The sequence below is a fragment of the Equus asinus genome, chromosome 21, assembly GCF_041296235.1.
Source record: "Equus asinus isolate D_3611 breed Donkey chromosome 21, EquAss-T2T_v2, whole genome shotgun sequence".
Taxonomy (NCBI): Eukaryota; Metazoa; Chordata; class Mammalia; order Perissodactyla; family Equidae; genus Equus; species Equus asinus.
The window spans coordinates 62,484,236-62,502,523 of record NC_091810.1 but is presented as its reverse complement, the minus strand read 5'-3'; the positions used below and the strand labels follow the sequence as shown (position 1 = coordinate 62,502,523).

Here is an 18,288-nt window from a genome sequence, read left to right as displayed (position 1 = left end):
AAAAAAGGCTTCATATCACCAAAGCTAACTGGTAATGTCCTGAAAATATTAGCTTCCTTCACTGGCAATCCAAAATGACTGCTTTTCTCCCCCTAATTTATCTCCTAAATCTTATATTAAAACATACCTTCCGAACATCCGAACTTTTGGGTTCTGTTGTCCAAGTGATGACTCGAGACACTGCCAGGCGAGTTTCACTGGAATTTATAAAATCTCCTGGATCCATCTGTTTGGCCAGAGTTTCTATGTATTTAAGGATAGCAACTTTCACCTGTAGAGGTAAGCACAATGAGAGAGGACAATCAGACGCTCACTGAGAGTCACTGAGAACACTTCAGAAACAATTACGTGATTATTTTTGACAAATAGAAAATGAAAAAACATCAACAACAAGAAAGAAATTACACAGCCACCTACCTACCTGAGGTACAAGTATACGATAATGTGGATTTTTGTTTTTCACACATGGCAGAACTTTTAAGTCCTAGGCATTTCATTCCCTGTATTTGAACAACTGCTTAAGACTTGACAAGCTTATACACTTCTTGTGTATAAGCTTTCAGAGCTTACAGCTGACTCTTGTCTAGACTCCCTGGGAACCAGTCTTTATCAATTGAGTGTAATCTAGCTCTTGGGGAAATGAACCAAAGTATTTTGGAAATAAGGTATTGTAAATCAAGAGGATAATTAAGGCAGGCAATAGAAGTTTTTTGTCAAACATACTCTTAAGATTCACACAATGAGATCAGATTCCTTAATTGGGTCATCAACAGCTAGAATTACCTTCCAAAAGAAGTGTCACAAAAAAGTTTACACGAGCACCACTGGAGAAAAGACAATACTGATTTGCATGAAAGAGTCATCATATATGGGTTTTTTGGATGTGTAGGAGCATGGTGGGTAGGTGTGTGGTGGGATGCAGGCTTCAAAAGCAGCAAGATGTAGGGCAAAGCAAAGACACTTATTCCGTAGACTTGGCCTTTTTTGTCCTTATAGGAAGCCACTGTTAAATTATCTCCCTTCTCTCAGGTATGTTGGGGCAGAAAAAAAGGTTGAGAACCACTGTTTTTAAAGTCACATCTTCTAACATTCTAGGATTTCTGAATAATTGTTCTCTAAGACTTTATCAGTGCACTTTAGAAATGACACGGCATAGTTCACAGTCTTTGGATATAGCAGATGGTAAACACCTATTAAATTCTGATTTGCTGAGTCAGAAAAAGCAAGGTTTAAATGTATGATTAAAACAGCAACTTCGAAAAAACATTGCCAAAGATTAAGGTAGTCAGTTTTTCTACGTTCTTTTCCCCCTTATTATTGATCTTAATGTCATTTGTCTCATTCAGTCTAAATAAGGTCTCTAGAAAGTACCATGCTAAGTTAATCTTACAGGAAGTAAAATATTAAAATAAGGTTCTGACTCTTGTATATTTTCCCCTTTCTGCTTCCAGTAAAAAAAAAAAAAAAAGGAAGGGATCAAATTCCATTCTTCATTTCATAGCGAATGGATTTTAAGAAGCAACTACAACTTTGAGAAATGTATTAAAAAACAAGAGTTAACCATCAGCCATCCTGGGTAAAATGTACAGCAGAGAGGGAAAGAGACTTATAGTTAATTTTGCAGTAGCAGGCCCAATTAAATTAAGTAGCACATAATACTCTGGATTCTTGAATCCGTGTCACCTCTCAGTGTGACTGGCTGAAAGGTGACTATAGTAAATCAAAGAATAAACGTCAATATATTTGGTTTTCAATTTGCCACCATTAACAATTAAATATATTTATTTGCATTATCTGAGATTCAATTAGTGCAGTGTCTTGGCAATTTATAGAGGCATGCAAAATTTTAAACGGGTTTCACAGAATAGGTGTGTTTACTATACCAATGGGCAAAATAACCACAATACACATAGAATCATTTGAAAGTTTACATTTTAGTAGGATATTTCACAAGGATATATACATAGTCTGTAATTTTAATAACACAAACATGCATTCTTCTTCAGAGAAGGCAAAATAATCTAGCTGCTAAGGTAATTCTACAACGTTTGTGAAACCCGGAAAAAGAGGTCACCAAAAACTAAATTTATTTCTTAAAATATTACTTACTTAAATAAAATCACTCTGTATTGCCATTTCCCCCTATTCTATTGCTTTCTTTCTGACATTTAATCACATGCCACTCCGTAACGGAGAGAGAATTTTATACAAACACCCCTCTTTTACCTGATAGATCCATCATTGTTTTCTTTTCTTTTTTTTAAAAGATTGGCACCTGAGCTAACATCTGTTGCCAATCATCTTTTCTTTTCTTTTTTTCTTCTTCTTCTTCTCCCCAAAGTCCCTCAATACATAGTTGTATATTCTAGTTGTAGGGTCTTCTGGTTGTGCTACGTGGGATGCCACCTCAGCATGGCCTGATGAGCTGTGCAACGTCCGCGCCCAGAATCTGAACCAGTGAAACCCTGGGCTGCTGAAGCAGAGCCTGTGAACTTAACCACTCAGCCACAGGGCCAGCCTCCATAATTTTTTCAATAAAGAATTTTTATTGATCTCATACTCAAGTTTTCTATGTTTTTCTATAACCTGTTAAGTTTTTTATTCTTAATCCTATCACTCATCTGAAAGTTACTTTTATTTTTGGCATGAAGTATGGATGGCTCCAATATAACTTCTCCTTGCTATCCTAAAATATCAATTTAAAGCTGAAAAGTGATGTTCCCCTAGAGCTTTGTGTATGTGTGTACATATGTAACACAGAATATCATTATATATAATATAGAATAGGCTATATAACATATAATATATAGTATAATATATATATAATGTAAAAGCTACAGATACACACACACATATACATACACGGCTTTTAGAGAAACAGTCCGTAGTACCAGTCTTCAGCATAATGTTTTCCAACAGAAAAGCTAATTTTAAGTTGTCTGTTTTCCATTTCCCTCTTCCCTTTGTCTTTCTCTTCAGACCTTAGCAAATTTATTCTCTCCCTCAACTCACCTAACACCCTTCTTTCCTTTTTTTTGTTTTTTCTGCTTTATCTCCCCAAATCCCCCCGGTACATAGTTATATATCTTAGTTGCAGGTCCTCCTAGTTGTGGCATGTGGGACACCGCCTCAACGTGGCCTGATGAGCGGTGCCATGTCCACACCCAGGATCCAAACCAGCGAAACCCTGGGCTGCCACAGCGGAGCACGTGAACTTCACCACCTGGCCACGGGGCCAGCCAGCCCCTTATCACCCTTATTTCTTAAGCTAATGGTATAGATCTCCATTTCCACTGGCCCATGAAATATACATTTTCAACAGCTCTTGAATAGCTACTACTGGCACCTAAGTCATAACCCTTGTTACAGTTTACAGCTTAATAATAACGACACAAAATTATAAGTTTTATATGCTTAGGAATGCTTATTACAGTGGCTTGAACAAAGAATGAGTTCAAAAATATTTATCAATAACATCAAGTAAATTATTCTTCTTCTGCAGGTCACTTTTCAGAATCAAAACAGATGGAACCCCTTTCAGAAAGCAGCTCTGAGAAAATTACACTATGTTGAGTATAAGTCAACCCTGGTAAGAAACATAATTGTGATTTAAAGGCAAAATCATATTCAGAAACTTAAAAGGAAAATCAGTCCTGGGGAGTAATGCTTGTGGAAATATATATCGTGCAGAATAGAGCAGAAAAATATAAGGCTTGTAAATGCACATATGCTTGTTATTTCCCTGACTTTAATCTCATTTAATAAAATGCACTAAGAAAGATCTTTAGTAAAGAATTCAAGTGCTCTTTTTTTATATGAAATTATTTTTTCTGTTCATTAATAATGACTTTTAATTACAAATTGGAATCTACTTAGTTTTCACATAAATTAACTGGAAAATGTGTGCTAATAACAATTGAGAAGGTTGATCTTCATTCTAAATTTTATGCACACATCAGAAGTATCACATTGCAAAAAGAAAAGAAGTTACCATTTCAAGGAGAACTGGAGAACAGCACTGAGATTAAAAAATTTTGTTTACTAAAATAAATATAGGTAAAAAACTGACATTTCACCCAAAATATCTACTCAAACTCCTAAACTTAAAAAAAAAGTATTGGGAAATCACAAACATAAAATTAGGTAAGACTTTATAAAGCGAGTTTGCATTACCAGCTTAGGGTTAGATGGCCATACTCGTGTTGCCTTCTAAATGTATATCCCCCATAAGCTTCTCTAAAGGATAGCCTGGCATTCGAATAACATTTGAAATCAAATATGTGCATGCTTAAAAGGCTTACAAAGGTTAGTACCGAATACAGATGCATACAAACATTATCTGAAACACTGCAGAGTTTGTAAAGAGAGTTAAGAAAAGAAATAATGCAGATTAAAACAAAAACAAAAAAACCTTGGAGCTCCAAAAAGAGTGAAGTTGGTCCCGAAGTGCTGGCTTGACTGTCTGAAAGTTTATAAAAACAAAATCCACTGATTGAACAGCTTCTCATGTGACAGAAATACAAACATCAATATAACTTTATTAGTAAAATACTGAAATTCTTTACATTGTCTTCAAAAGACTTCAAATTTTTACCTTCAAGCTTGGTGTTTGGGTCTGATCAACTGTAAATCTCATTAGAATATTAAACTGAAGATCATTTGGAAAAGATTCTCTGAAATAAGAACAAAGCAAAAACAAAACAAAAATTAAGTCAGTAAGTAACTATTTAACCAAACTTAACAACAGAAAATTATGCTTAATACCCAAACATGTCACTCAAAAAGCATGCATGAAGCAGTATCTGTATGTGGTATAGTCTATGTGGTAGAGTATACAACAAAAGCTATTCCCAGAAGAATCTGAACATTTGAATTTATACCCTGAAGGGAGCTAAAAAAGCAACACTATAGTAGATAATGGTCTATCCTGCCTCAACTATAGATTTAATCAGAAAAATGTATTCAGTAAAAAGTTCAACATTATCAGAGATGTTTCCCCACACCTAATGTCTGAATTCTAGACTCACCTCAACTTAGTAAATGGATATTTGAAATAAGTCACTTCAACAATCTACACAAGAAAGTAGAAATATATCATTGGTTCAAAATCTTCTGAAAAAAGATTCTGAATATTTAAATACATAATAAAACATTCTTTTGAAACTTAGGAAATATTTTATTTTTACATTAGACTGACTAAAATCTTCAACTCTTCTTTGCAGATCTATCTTAATTAAGATAAAATACCATCTTAAATTACTCAACCAGTGTTAATGAAATTTTTATGAAAGAAATGCAGTGTTTGATCTAAGGACCAATGCAGCAGTAAATATACCATGTGAATGCCAGCATTAACAATTTTCAAATGGAGTGCATGCAGTCTAAATGGTTTGAAAGGACTCAGAAATAGGAACTTTTAACAGAGAAACTAAATATTCCTGACTACTATCAGGTAAACTTGAAATACATGAAGAAAATATTACCTTGTAACATCAAGGGCTTTCTGAACTTTTGCCTGAACAGACCCAAGTAAATCAGCACCCATTTTTTTTAGTAGTTGTGTCAGCAGTACAAACAACCAATCTTGAAGATCGTCTTTGTGGACTTGTATGAAGTCCACCAGTGTCTCCAAAAACATGCTGAACACCTACAGTTGATAAACAGGGGAGGGAGGGAGAAAAGGGAGAAATATTGACCTCTATGATCAATTCAAAACTGAAATAGAAAGGAAAACAGGAGTCAGAGGCACAGCGATTGGCAGCCAAGCGGAAAAACAATCTCTCTTGCTTTTCATTGGACTCTGTGATACAAGAGTATGTCTGAACTGTTATCCGACTTCTGCCGAAGTTCGACAATTAGCTATTCCATGCAGCATCACTTGGTAAAGAAACTTTGGCCATAATGGCTGGCACACCTAATGTTGTCAATGATGTCATAGCTTAAACTGGTAAAACTGAAATCCATTTTATTTGAAATTTAGGGCAAGGAACTACCCATAGTCTCACCAGCCCTCAGCAATTTAAAAGAATGGCACTGAGTTAATCAGAGAATGGCTATGCTGACAGCTACTTTAAAGTATAAGACCATTCTGACATAATGGGCTAATTAGAGACTCCTCAGATTTCTCAAAATGTCAGTTGTCACAAATTTTTTGGTGTGAGGCATATTATTTATAAAACTGCTCCCAAAGTAATTTTAAATGATTTGGGGTAACTATAACCATACCTAAAATAAATTCAGGATACAAATCTACATCTAAGTTTTAATGATTTCTAAAAAGTCCTACATGGTATGCTATTAGTCTCCATTTCTGTTGATGGGTTTTATTTGGTTCCAATACGCATTAAGTCTATATCTCTTTTCAAGAAATTCAACACCATAGTGTATTTCTGGGTAAAGAGGAAAAAAACTCAAGACAGTGTCAGACATGTTGTATTATGAGACAGTTTATACTCACAATAAATTACAAAAACTATGGTTTTAAACAAGTTAATCTCAAAGTAACTATGCTAATTTAAAAACTGAGTTTTGCTCTCAATATATATTTTGTCTTGAATTTCCTTTATACAGTTATACACAAACTCCTGTTTTTTACTCTTATGTTAGAAATGAAGGATTTTGTCTATCAGAATTATAAGTAAGCTTTAACATTTGAATCTGAGTTAGAAAAAATACACTTTAGCTATTTACTCAAGATGCTCTATATCTGTAAAAACAGCAGCTATAACTACTTTAAATTTTCTAGTACTCTCTGACCCCCAGGCAGTATCTGCTTCAACACTGTTCTTGTTTACAATGCAGACTCATTAACTTCCGTCCCACACCCTCAACCACACCCAAAAAACTTTGGTTTCTCCGATTCAAAACTTGGTCCACTGTCAGGGCCCAGAACACTGCTGATGAAGTTCACTAGGCCTACTCTATAACAAATGCCTGTATCTAATCTAGAACTCACTCTTACCGGCACCTGGCAAATTTGTCCAGTGGTGTGCTGGAGTCAGTTAGTACCAGCCTAGAAAGCCAAATGTTAAATATTCAGGAATTTTGTGAGTTTGCTGGTAGCTTGAAATCAGTCCTGGTAGGAGTATTTACACCTCTGAAATTACAGCAAATTTACAAATCAGGGCCTCCTGCCCCTCCCCCAAGCCTGGATTACCAGTACACCACTCTGGTTCACTCCTACTCGTTTCAACTCTTGCCTACTTTCCTGAAGATTGCAATTTTAAGCTTACACTACAGTCATGCATCACTTTGACAGGGATACAGTCTGAGAAATGCATCGTCATGCGATTTCATTATTGTGTGAACATCAGAACGTACTTACACAAACCTAGATGGTATAGCCTACTCCACACCTAGGCTATTCTGTACTAATCTTAGGTCCCACTGTCGTATATGCTGTCCGTTGCTGACCGAAATGTTGTCATGTGGCGCATCACTGTATACCAAAATCCATTCTGAAAATCATAGACATTAGAATGCCTAAGTCAACTCTCCCATTTATCTGGTTCTCAGGAAGCTGAGAATCAGAAAATTAAGTGACTTGCTCAAGGTTTCCACAGCTAATTAATGGCTGGGCCAGGACTTAGAGGTAAGTCTCCTGGTTTTTCAGTTATGTTCCATCCATTCTATTACTACATAACTTCATCTACTGTACTGTCATTCAACATAAAATCCTCCATTGACTCTTCCCTCACTTGATTTCCCCTACAGCTATCCTTCTAATAATTGTTTCTCTAAGGACTAATCGTAGAAAGTAATAGTTTTTCATTAGCTTAGTATACTTCGCTATTCTGTAGCTTGACACTGCTTTCCTCCTCTTATTTCCCTTCTTTCTTTCATTCTAGTTGCCAAGCATTTTCCTTTTGCATCCTAAATCTGGGGTGATTTCAAGCCAGCCTTCACCCTGATTCTCTTTTCACGGGAAGTGTGACCTCCTTGACAAGGCCTCTCTGATCTAACCTCTAGAATAGCTCTCTTGGCCTTCCCCAAATCTGTCAATCACACCATCATTGTAGGCACCAGCCCTTTCTGACCTCAAGTCTGGATTTCTCTAGTAGTCTGACTTTAGTCTTTATATTTGCTGTTATACCAGGCCTCAGAAAAACATTTCCGTAACAGGCCGTACAGTAAATATTCCAGGCTTTGCAGACCACATGGTGTCTGTTATTCAACTATTCAACTCTGCCAATGTAGCAGAGCCACAGACAATATGCAAACAAGTGAGCACGGCTGTGTTCCAATATAACTTTATTTACAAAACAGGTAGCAGGGCAACTCATGCTTCTTTCTCACCATCAGATTATCATATCACTCTTTTGATAGAAACAAATCCTTTAAGGTCCCTTCACTGTCTGCAGAATAATGTCTCAAATGCTTAGACCAGGTTCTAACTCTCCAAACTCATCTTGGACTATGTGACAACATAAACTCTTTGTCCCTGAACACATCTTACACACATTCCTGATCTACCATACTCCTCACTCCCTCTCTTTATACACAGTATGTGATTCCCTACAAAGTACCACTCAAGTCCCAGCCAAGAAGCTTCTCGGACTACTTTAGATAATAGTCACTGATCTTCTTTACTTGAAATTTATAGTGGGACTAACTTTATGATGCTATTTAATTTTTTTTTCTGTATTTATATTATCTTCCCACCTGGAACATACATTTGAGAATAGAGACTAAATTTTTATACAGTTTTGAATCACTAATTAGAACCAAGCTCAAAGTTATCAGAGGCTGAGGACCAAATATAAAGTTGTTCAATGAATGTGTAGGAGAAGTTTCTTAAAGAGTAAGGATTTTCTCAAGTGAAACTTACCCGGCAATTGGTAGCTAACCCCTTTTTCTCAAGGCAAGGCAAGATGTGTAAGACTTTCCCTTCATCCCAGTGAAGATGAACTTTTCTTGCCTATAAACTTTTGGACATCTTTCACTTTGCTGGACTTAAGCTAGTCATTCCCCGGAGGCCCCTTCTTCTCATGCTGACATATCTAAAGTTTATGTCCTTTCAAGATCTGAACTGCTATTTCCTTCAAGAAGACTTCTCTGAGTCTCCTAAGTAGAAATTTCTTTTACTTAGATATAATATATGAATGAATAAACATGTAGAGACATTATTTATAGTACTCTACATACAGAACTGTACTATTATTTTTCAAAATACTTATATCCTATCAATGGTATTTACTAAATGAAAAAATATATATCTATCTGAAATATATATTGGAAATTTCACATAAAATTTCTTACTTGATTGCCCTATCACAAAGAGTTCACTGTCAGATATGGACAATCTCCCATTTCCCTATCTATGACTAAAGAAGAAAGTGGAAAGTGGATATGCTAATACAATACTAGGGCTAAACATCTGCTTTCAGAAGAGTAAACTGAGAATCACTGTTCTGTAAACTGCTCTGTTTGCTTTTAAGAAATAACATTAATAGAATATTAGAAAGTATATATGGGGAGATTAAGACTAAGTTTTTTTTAAATAATTATGAAACTTAGGAATTCATTTTTTAATAATTCAATGGAACCAACCTGCAACAGAATCAATTTATAATCCTACATATCTCACAACGCTAACTTACTGGGAAAGCATTATAATATTCAAGCTATTACAATTGAGGCAGCCTTTTGTTAACCTTGCTTATATCTTAGGTGTGCCAGTCATCAAATATAGAACAGAAGAATATAATCAAATTAGATTAATTAGTAGATTAAAAAGCACATCTCCAAACAGAATGAGTTTGCATAACTGCAAATAGCATTTCGTGGATTGCAAAGGGTCCAACACTGCATGAACTCTTTGGGAGAGAAAATAGAGAAAAAGGGTTAATTTCACAGTCATGCAGTAAAGTTAGGTTTCCAACAAATATTGAACCAACTTACTCTCTATTGAGAGTTCCAACACAGGGGACAGCATGCAAAAAGAAAAAAAGAAAAAAAAGAAAAACACACAAATTAGTCGCCATCAATGCAAAGTTCCTGTATGGAAGAAAAACACTTAGAAAATAAAAGTGACAAATGTTTTGAAAAGTTTATGATAAACTCAAAATAGTTTTCAAAACAAGAGTTAAATGAATAGTATGGGAGAAGAACATGTGATTTTCCTGTGCTCTCTCTTACCTTCTTGCCAAAGAAATTTAAAAACAAAAAGCAAACACAAAACTCCCTTCTTTTCCAGACCCTACTATCCTCGAGGCTTAACTTGTGGAAAGAAAAAACTAGAGGGGAGAGGGGAGGGGGAAGAGGAGGAGTAGCTACCATTTTAATAATATCAGGATATAATACAAAAACTCAAATCAAACCCTGACGCTTTAAACTCAGCACAGAATGGTGACATACCCAGTTTATTCCTTTTGGGGGGGGGGGGGGGCGCGGGGGGTGCTGAGGAAGATTAGCCCTGAGCTAACATCTGTACCAATCTTCTTCCATTTTATATGTGGGTCGGTGCCATAGCATGGCTGATAAGTGGTGTAGGTCTGCACCCAGGATGTGAACCCATGAACTCGTGCCTCTGAAGCGCAGCACGCCAAACTTAACCACTATGCCATGGGGCCGGCCCCATCCAGTTTCTTCTTAATGAATTCCATTATTGGCAGAGCCTACGACAATCACCAAACAAAAGCTAAACAAAAACAAATTAACAAAAGCCTCCCCATTATACTGTCTTCATAGAACTAACTAAATAACCAAAAACCAAACCAAATAAACAAAATCAGATGGGTCAATAAGAATTGCATGTTGTTATAAAATCCAAGGGAGAAAAACCATAAAGTTACCTTCCTTACAATTCTGGGGAGGACTATGGCTGGTTCTCCACAGCTATTAAAGGAGGCCAAACATTTGTGGTCGGTTCAGTTCTGTACTAACATCAAACTCAGCTTTCCTATTTGAGCTGCAAGGGACTCTTTAAAAAAGTGTTTCACTTTATTACTGTATAAATCCTAGCACCCAGCTAAGCTGCACTATTGTCCTAACAAAAAATCAAAAACTTAACTTTAAGAAATAATCCAGCCTTGTTCTTATACCTTCCAGTAAGGAAGAATTATAGATTATTCTATATTGAATATAGATGCTTTAAAACTCTATTTCTTAAAGTTGTATATATTATTAATTAAAATATCATTTAATAAAAGAGGCCCATGCAGACCACAACTGTCTTATCTTTGGCTTATATTGCCAACAAAAAATATCAACAGCTAATACTTAAGAATTCACAGAAATTTTTGCATTAAAACCAAGTGTAAAGTAAAACTAAAGTAAAAACCAAGTCCTACAGCTGTAATTAGTGGTAGCAATATCAGTATAAAATAGTAGGTATCTACATGTTCAATTTGAAAGTTATAAACTTTAAAAAATTTCAATAAACAAATTGTTTACACCAAGAGTATTTTAATCTTTGTCTTTAATGGGGTATGGCATTCTTGGATAAAATAATTATACCTTGTGATAGAGGATAATCTTTAAAAATTATTGTTTTAAAGTATAAACAATTTATAATCTTTTTTTTTTTTGGTGAGGAAGATTAGCCCTGAGCTAACACCTGTGCTCATCTTCCTCCATTATTTATGTGGGACACCACCACAGCATGGCTTGATGAGTGGTGTGTAGGTCTGTGCCCAGGAGCTGAACCTGCAAACCCCAGGCTGCCAAAGTGGAGCATGTGAACTTAACCACTACGCCACTGGGCCAGCCCCAGCAATTTATAATCTTTAGCTGGATTTTAGTTTATGTATCAAGTGGGATTTTAATATCTTTAAGTAGTGTCACAAGTAATGAAGATATTGAAAACAGAAAAAAATGAGGAGGAAATGATATGAATAACAATAAAGTGAAGACAACAAAAAAAGAGTAAAGTGAAATTCATTAATATTTTTCTTAGAATTTCCCTTCCACATCTCCCTCTCATTAAATTCTCATGTAGACACCTGTTGTCCTAAAGGAAGATACCTGATAAAAGTTTCACCATTGTCAAATACATTGCTGAAAACAGAAATAAATGAATACATTTTACAACAAACCAAAATTTCACAGTACACCTGTAGATTATGTATAAGTACTTAATGAAATATATTTTAATGAACATTAAAAATTGAACAATATTCTGAAAATTTTTATGGACTAATTCAGTATACAAAATGCTGCTTCTATATTACCATACTATATTGCTTTTGTGTTATTTAATGGCAATTCTTTTCTACAAAATTGCTCTGTAAGGTAAGAATATATTTACATTATTGTTGTAATAATCACAGAAGAAAACTGAACAAAAACTTAGATTTTTTTCAACTTAGTCCAATTATTTGCTTTACAAATAGTAAAATGTTTTTAGTAATACAAATACAGTCACCCTAATTACATAAGAGTTGTGCTTGTTACTATATCCTTCAGTTTACAGTCTTAGATGATCTCTCTTTAGAGAAGCTTAAATTTTACAAGACAGCAATTTCTAAATTATGTACGATAGCAAACACAATTTCAATTATGTTTCAAAAGATTATTACCCTTTTTTGGGCAATAATAAAACAAAAGTGGCTTACAGTTTTTGCTATTATTTCATTTCTTATTTTGGCAATATACAAATGACACCCTATGGGAGAGAAAACAAATCTTAAATACTTAAACATACCTTGCCATGAGGATCAGCAAACATTCTTGTGAAAATTTCACATAATCTTTTCAGTTCAACTCGACTGTCAAAATAATAAAGTGGCTAATTAATATCCTGCTGTAGAAGGAAGTCATTTAAAAGTAATCCTACATACAATTTGGCTTCTTAAAAAAAAAAGCTAAAAAACTCAGCTCTCAAAATCAAGAAATTTGTGGGATTACTAGTCAGGGCCAAATACAAATTTATCAAATGTAACAATAATTCTGTTGCAACCCACACTATTTTACAGGTTGAAAGTTCTATGAAAAGAAATACAATCGTATTTCATTAACATAGCATGACAGAGGAAACTGTACAAATGACATTCCCAGCATATGAATCTTACCCTTTTAAATGCTAAGATGTTTTCTTAAAATCTGCCACCTGACGGCTAAAATCTTTCTAAACTATGACTACTCTCTTGTCATTTAAAATGATATAGTGAAGCTAATATTAACCCAGTCTTGATGGGGTTGGGAAAAATATTATGATGATTTATTGCAGTGATTAACGAAGTGTAATACGCAAACGTTAAAATATATTAGGCAGCACAGAGATAAACATTTATTTTAAATTACATATTTCTAACACTTCCTAAAATTAACATACAGCTAGTAAATCAAACCCTGATTTCAGGTATCAAGTCAGGAAACAGCTCTCTATTTTCTGTCATACTCAAACTTATGAATTATCTGAAACTACGTTCTTAAAGGGGTAGACTATAGAGGTTTAAAACATTACACAGATAAAGAATTTAGGGGAAAAAAGCAAACAAAAGCCATTAGGAAAGGAAACCAAACCAAAGCAAACCTGAAAGACTTAAAAAAAACCAAGATGAACTTTGGTCCTTGGAGACGTTCACTCCAATTCCATTTCATATTACACTAAGATTCACATATTAGATGAACATTAAGAATATATCTTCATTTTTGAGAGAGCATAAATATTCTTTGTTCTCACTGGAAAACTTATCAGGAACGCATTTTAATAAACCAGTCAGCTTTAATATTATGTGCATTTTTAAATTTTAATTTAAAAAATTAATAACATTTTTCATTGAGCTTCTATTTGCGAATAAAAGTTTCCTTTTAAAATGTTTCTTTAAATAGAGCTAGTGAATTAAAAAACTTTTAGTAAGGACAGTATAGATGATTCTAAAGGACTGCTTTAGGAAGTCCTAAACTTGGAAAAATATTTTGACGCTACCTTCTGAATTCAGGATAAGTCTGTTCCCATACCAGTATCTCTAAAGTGTTATGGAAACAAAGTCAAGTCAAAAAGTGCTAACCTGACAGGGCAATTATTTTAAGACAATACACTTACCTTAGCGTTCTCTGATTTTTTAGTAAGTTCTGCAGACCGAGGAGGCCTTCCTTCCTTTCTGACCAGTTGGAACTAGCACATCTATTGAGGACTTCTGCCACATCTTCTGTCTGTCTCATATATGTAGGAATACTACCATTTCGAGAACTATAGGAGCGTTCTGAACAAGCACTAGATGCATCACTGTTGGCATCATCATCTGAATGCATTCCATATGATTCATATCTCCTTCGAGCTGGTTTTTTCTGTTATACATAAAGACTCTCATTAGTGGTAGCTAAAAGAATATACTGGTATTTCACAATTTCTACTGACCACAAAAGGACTGGTTTTTGTTTTAAAATCATTGCAAAGCATGCTGCTAATCATTGTAATAAAAAACATCAATATTTAGTTTTTCTTTAGAAAATATGTTTTAGAAGTTAGTAGAAGATGAGATATTCTTTAACTATGGGAAGTGGTAGAAGCAGAATAAGACTGCATGGAAGGTCAGATATGTGAAGCGAAAAGAGCTCCAAAATGTGGGGTTTTTCCTTTTCATGGAAAACCAAGAAGAACTACTAGAGTATAAATGAACAGAAACTGTCCTGGAAATTTGAGCGATAAGAAGAAAATACTACCTTTTTAGGGATGAGAATGGATCAGAAAATGGACAATGGATCAGAAAAACACGTTCTTCTCCTTTTAAAGTACTTTTTCCCCCCTGTCTTTCTACCTTCTCTTTCCTTTATTCTCCTTTTAGTTCTGCTATCACTTCTCTTGCTACTCTTTCTTCCCTTGTACCTAACTCTCATGTCTCCTAAAGAAGTAAATACAGACGACGAATGGTGAGAACCTGTTTGGCTTACTATTATTAAGAGGCAAGCTCCTTGAAAGTCCTCCACATTTTTCCCAATGTGTCTATACATTCTATTTCAATAAACATGAGAAAACATATTTAGATTCCTTTGATTCCTTTATATCGGAAGCTTATTATTTAATAAATGTAACTGCTAATTATACCTTGTATATTAAAAGTGAAATGAGAGTGAGTAAATAGCTAATTTGAGATTTCCTTAGAAGTACTGGAAACAAACCTTTATGTAACGTGATATCTGAATTTAGGCTGGTGAAAGACATTTCTATGAAATATGTTAAGCACAATAATTTAAAACAGTTCCAGGTGGCTAGAAATTCTCCAAAGTCTAAAATCTAGAAGAAATGTAACTTGAACTTAATTCAAAATAGTTTTATAATGAAGTTTCCATCAGTAAATGCCTCATACTGATTTAGAGACATCAACTTAATTTAGAATGGCAGTAATGTGCTGGGCTTCAGGATCAGTTCTGTTACAGACAGCAGTGTGAATGACATCATCTCCTTTGTAAGCAGCAGTCAGACTTAAAGGATGAGAACCCCCCCACAGGACCCTCTATTCAAGTAGTTTCTCTCCAATGATAATCACATTTATAGAAAAATGGATTTATGTTTAAGAATTTTATTACTTCTATATGAATTTTTTATAGAAGACTATCACCTTGTTAAACTGATGAAGCAAAGAAAAAAAAAGTTATGGTATCATAAGATGTCAGAAAATAGCAATGTCTATACCTTAGTCCGTATGTCTCCTAAGAGCTGAGAGCAGTAAATTTTTGAAGAGAAAAATTGAAAATAATGAAGAACATTTTGCTAAATGGCACAGTGAAGTAGGCATTAACAATGCCCATAACCACAAACATTAAGTTTTTAAATATATAGACACAAAAGAACTGCTTATTAGCAGACTATATCTTTAATCTTGCCAATATCCTTTAATCCAAAGAGATATATTTAAAGCTACAAAAATATTCCATAACCAATTTTCCCAAAGAAACTCAAGTCTTCTTCCTATCTGGATCCTTCTGTTGTTTCCAAAGTTAATTTTATTTCTATTATTTTCCCTAGGTCCAAATTAGGCTTAATAGTTGGAAAGTCTTTTCCTAAAACTTGACAGTTACAGCTGGAATATCTATGCCATACAAACAATGGAAGTAAACAGAATAAAATTATTGGGATTCAGTGTTTAGTCCTGGTAGTTAAATATTCCTCATATAATTCAAACACAATCTTAGTATGGTAAGTAATAGTTCAAGAATAACTCACTCAATTCACAAAATTTATGTGAGCAGAATTTAACAGGTAAATCATCCATTTAAAAAGAAACCAGAAAACATAATTTGAGAAATACATGGATGAGGAATAGTAAATTTAAAACATCTGAATGATTTAACATCATTAGAGCAAGATGTGATCAATATATCCCATGCCCCAAAGAACAAAGTTCCTACTTAGTTATATTAACTTATTAAAAAAAATAATCAAATGACTGAGGTAAAGGGAAAAATTCAGCACGTATAGACTATTAGAGTAGAACTACACATTGATTTCATTTTAATATATTATAGCTATGACCAACAAATATTTTTTAAAAGTTGTTTTTCAAAGCTATGTAGGAAAAATTGTATTATATCAACACTGGTTAAGATGTGATCTACAGTTTTAAGAGGCATAATGTTTGTTTTCATTTTAAAACAAAGATGAGTCCTTTTATAAGTTCTAGGTAAGAAATTGAGTAAATGCTTCTCAAACAGAGGATTAATACCATAATTTGAAAGAGGAAATGTCATACTGAATTGACCTGGAAAACCGGCAAAAGCTAAATATAGTCATTACTTCAAATGAAACTTCATAATTTTAAGTGAGGAAAACAACAGTGATATATGCACAACACTCTTCTGACAAACTATCACAGATCTGTAACTATGTTTTTAAACCTGTTTAATGTGTCAAGCATAAAGATCAGGAAGATATCGTAATTATAATTTGTCTTGAAGTTGTTCTTTCTCTCAGCTCAGAAAATACAAATAAGTAAAAGATTAAACAAACTCCTACCCCAAACTAAAATAATCCCTGAATACTCAAGGTTAAGCTAGCCATGAAACGATATGCTTGCAGTGTACATATTTATACACTAACCTATCTACCCTTACTCTCAGTGTACTACAGTGCACTAGACACATCACCCTATCAAAGACATCAATATTTATATTCCTGACCTCCCATCAATTACTATTGGCCCTGGCTTAAAATCTGACCAATTAATGAAGATCAAGAATTAACTATGCTGCTCTGCTTTTTACATTGCCTACACTTGATCTTCCTAGATTTAATCCACAAGAATTTTCCCATCTCCTTTCCCACACTGGTGGACTGGCTTACTCATGCATTAATGTCATAATTGGAACATCTATAACGTAAGGAAACGGATAAGAGTACCAAGGCATCTGCTACCGCCTCCTCCACATCGGAACCTGTGTTCAGGACTCGCATGGCACTGACAGAAGATGATAGTCGGCTCGACTGGCTGATCCCATACCCTGGACCTAATTCATCAGAAGGAAAACAGCTTTGAGAGTCATAAATGTTAACAGCATCAGGGTGGAAACTTTAAGATCCTTAAGGGGAGAAAAAAAAAACCAATGGGGCAAAGCATTTTAAAAGCAATACTGTATTTACTGGGTTTTAGTTTTTGGTCAAATAAAAGGGTAAAGGCTTAAAATTACTCACAATGTGTGGAAAATAAATTTAAAGAATAGTAGCTACAATACATTTATGATCAGAAGATAGAAGAATGGCTGGCTGACTAAGGGCTTGCAAGTCTATCGCCCTATAATTAATTCAGTTCTATCAGTCAGGCAAATCTCATCCACATGGCTGAGTCCAGAACAAAGATCGATCCTCAAACCAGTAACGATTAAGGAGCTCAGTGAAGCCACACCAGGAATTTGCAAGGGAAAAACCCTCTAATTATTCTCTCTTCTCCTTCAAGATAGGTTGATTTCATTCTATAACTAAGACATATTTGATATTTGTTAAGCACTTACTGTGTGCCCAACATTCTGAGGTACGTAAAGACAAACCAGAGATGAATTCTCTCCCTCAACTACTTTCTATACCATCGTTTACAATTAAAACACTTCATCCACCATTTTGGTTTTTTTTTTTTAAAACATATATACAAAGATGAAGTACAGAACTGAGAACATAAAACAACTCTATATTTAAAAATAACATAACTTAGGTTACACAAAAGAAGAATGTCCATCTGCCAGGGAGAAAAATGCTCAAATAAGGTTGCTAAAGGAGAACAAGTTACTTGGGGGAAAACAAAAAAAATCACAAATGATTTATTGTCCAACAAATTAAATGTAAATGAATCAATTTTAAAACAAATATTATTCAATGGAAACTGAAAAGGACAAAAACTTGAGATGAATGCACAG

The 18,288-nt window shown here is 34.4% G+C and overlaps 1 protein-coding gene across 50 annotated transcripts in view; it reads right to left on the bottom strand.

Moving 5' to 3' along the window:
- The window catches only part of CLASP2 (cytoplasmic linker associated protein 2), a 164,783-nt gene that overhangs the window by 26,870 nt on the left and 119,625 nt on the right, over positions 1 to 18,288 (bottom strand). For 17 of the 50 annotated variants that reach the window (XM_070492372.1, XM_070492383.1, XM_070492377.1 and 14 more), the window contains 7 exons: positions 17,282 to 17,388; positions 15,578 to 15,601; positions 13,988 to 14,232; positions 12,644 to 12,707; positions 5,484 to 5,647; positions 4,595 to 4,673; positions 128 to 271 (listed from right to left, as the gene is read on the bottom strand). In XM_070492372.1, coding sequence (XP_070348473.1) covers positions 128 to 271; positions 4,595 to 4,673; positions 5,484 to 5,647; positions 12,644 to 12,707; positions 13,988 to 14,232; positions 15,578 to 15,601; positions 17,282 to 17,388 — 827 coding nt within the window. Of the gene's footprint in view, positions 1 to 127; positions 272 to 4,411; positions 4,463 to 4,594; positions 4,674 to 5,483; positions 5,648 to 12,643; positions 12,708 to 13,987; positions 14,233 to 15,577; positions 15,602 to 17,281; positions 17,389 to 18,288 lie in introns of all 50 variants that reach the window. The other 33 variants (XM_070492367.1, XM_070492375.1, XM_070492370.1 and 30 more) reach the window with 3 other exon arrangements.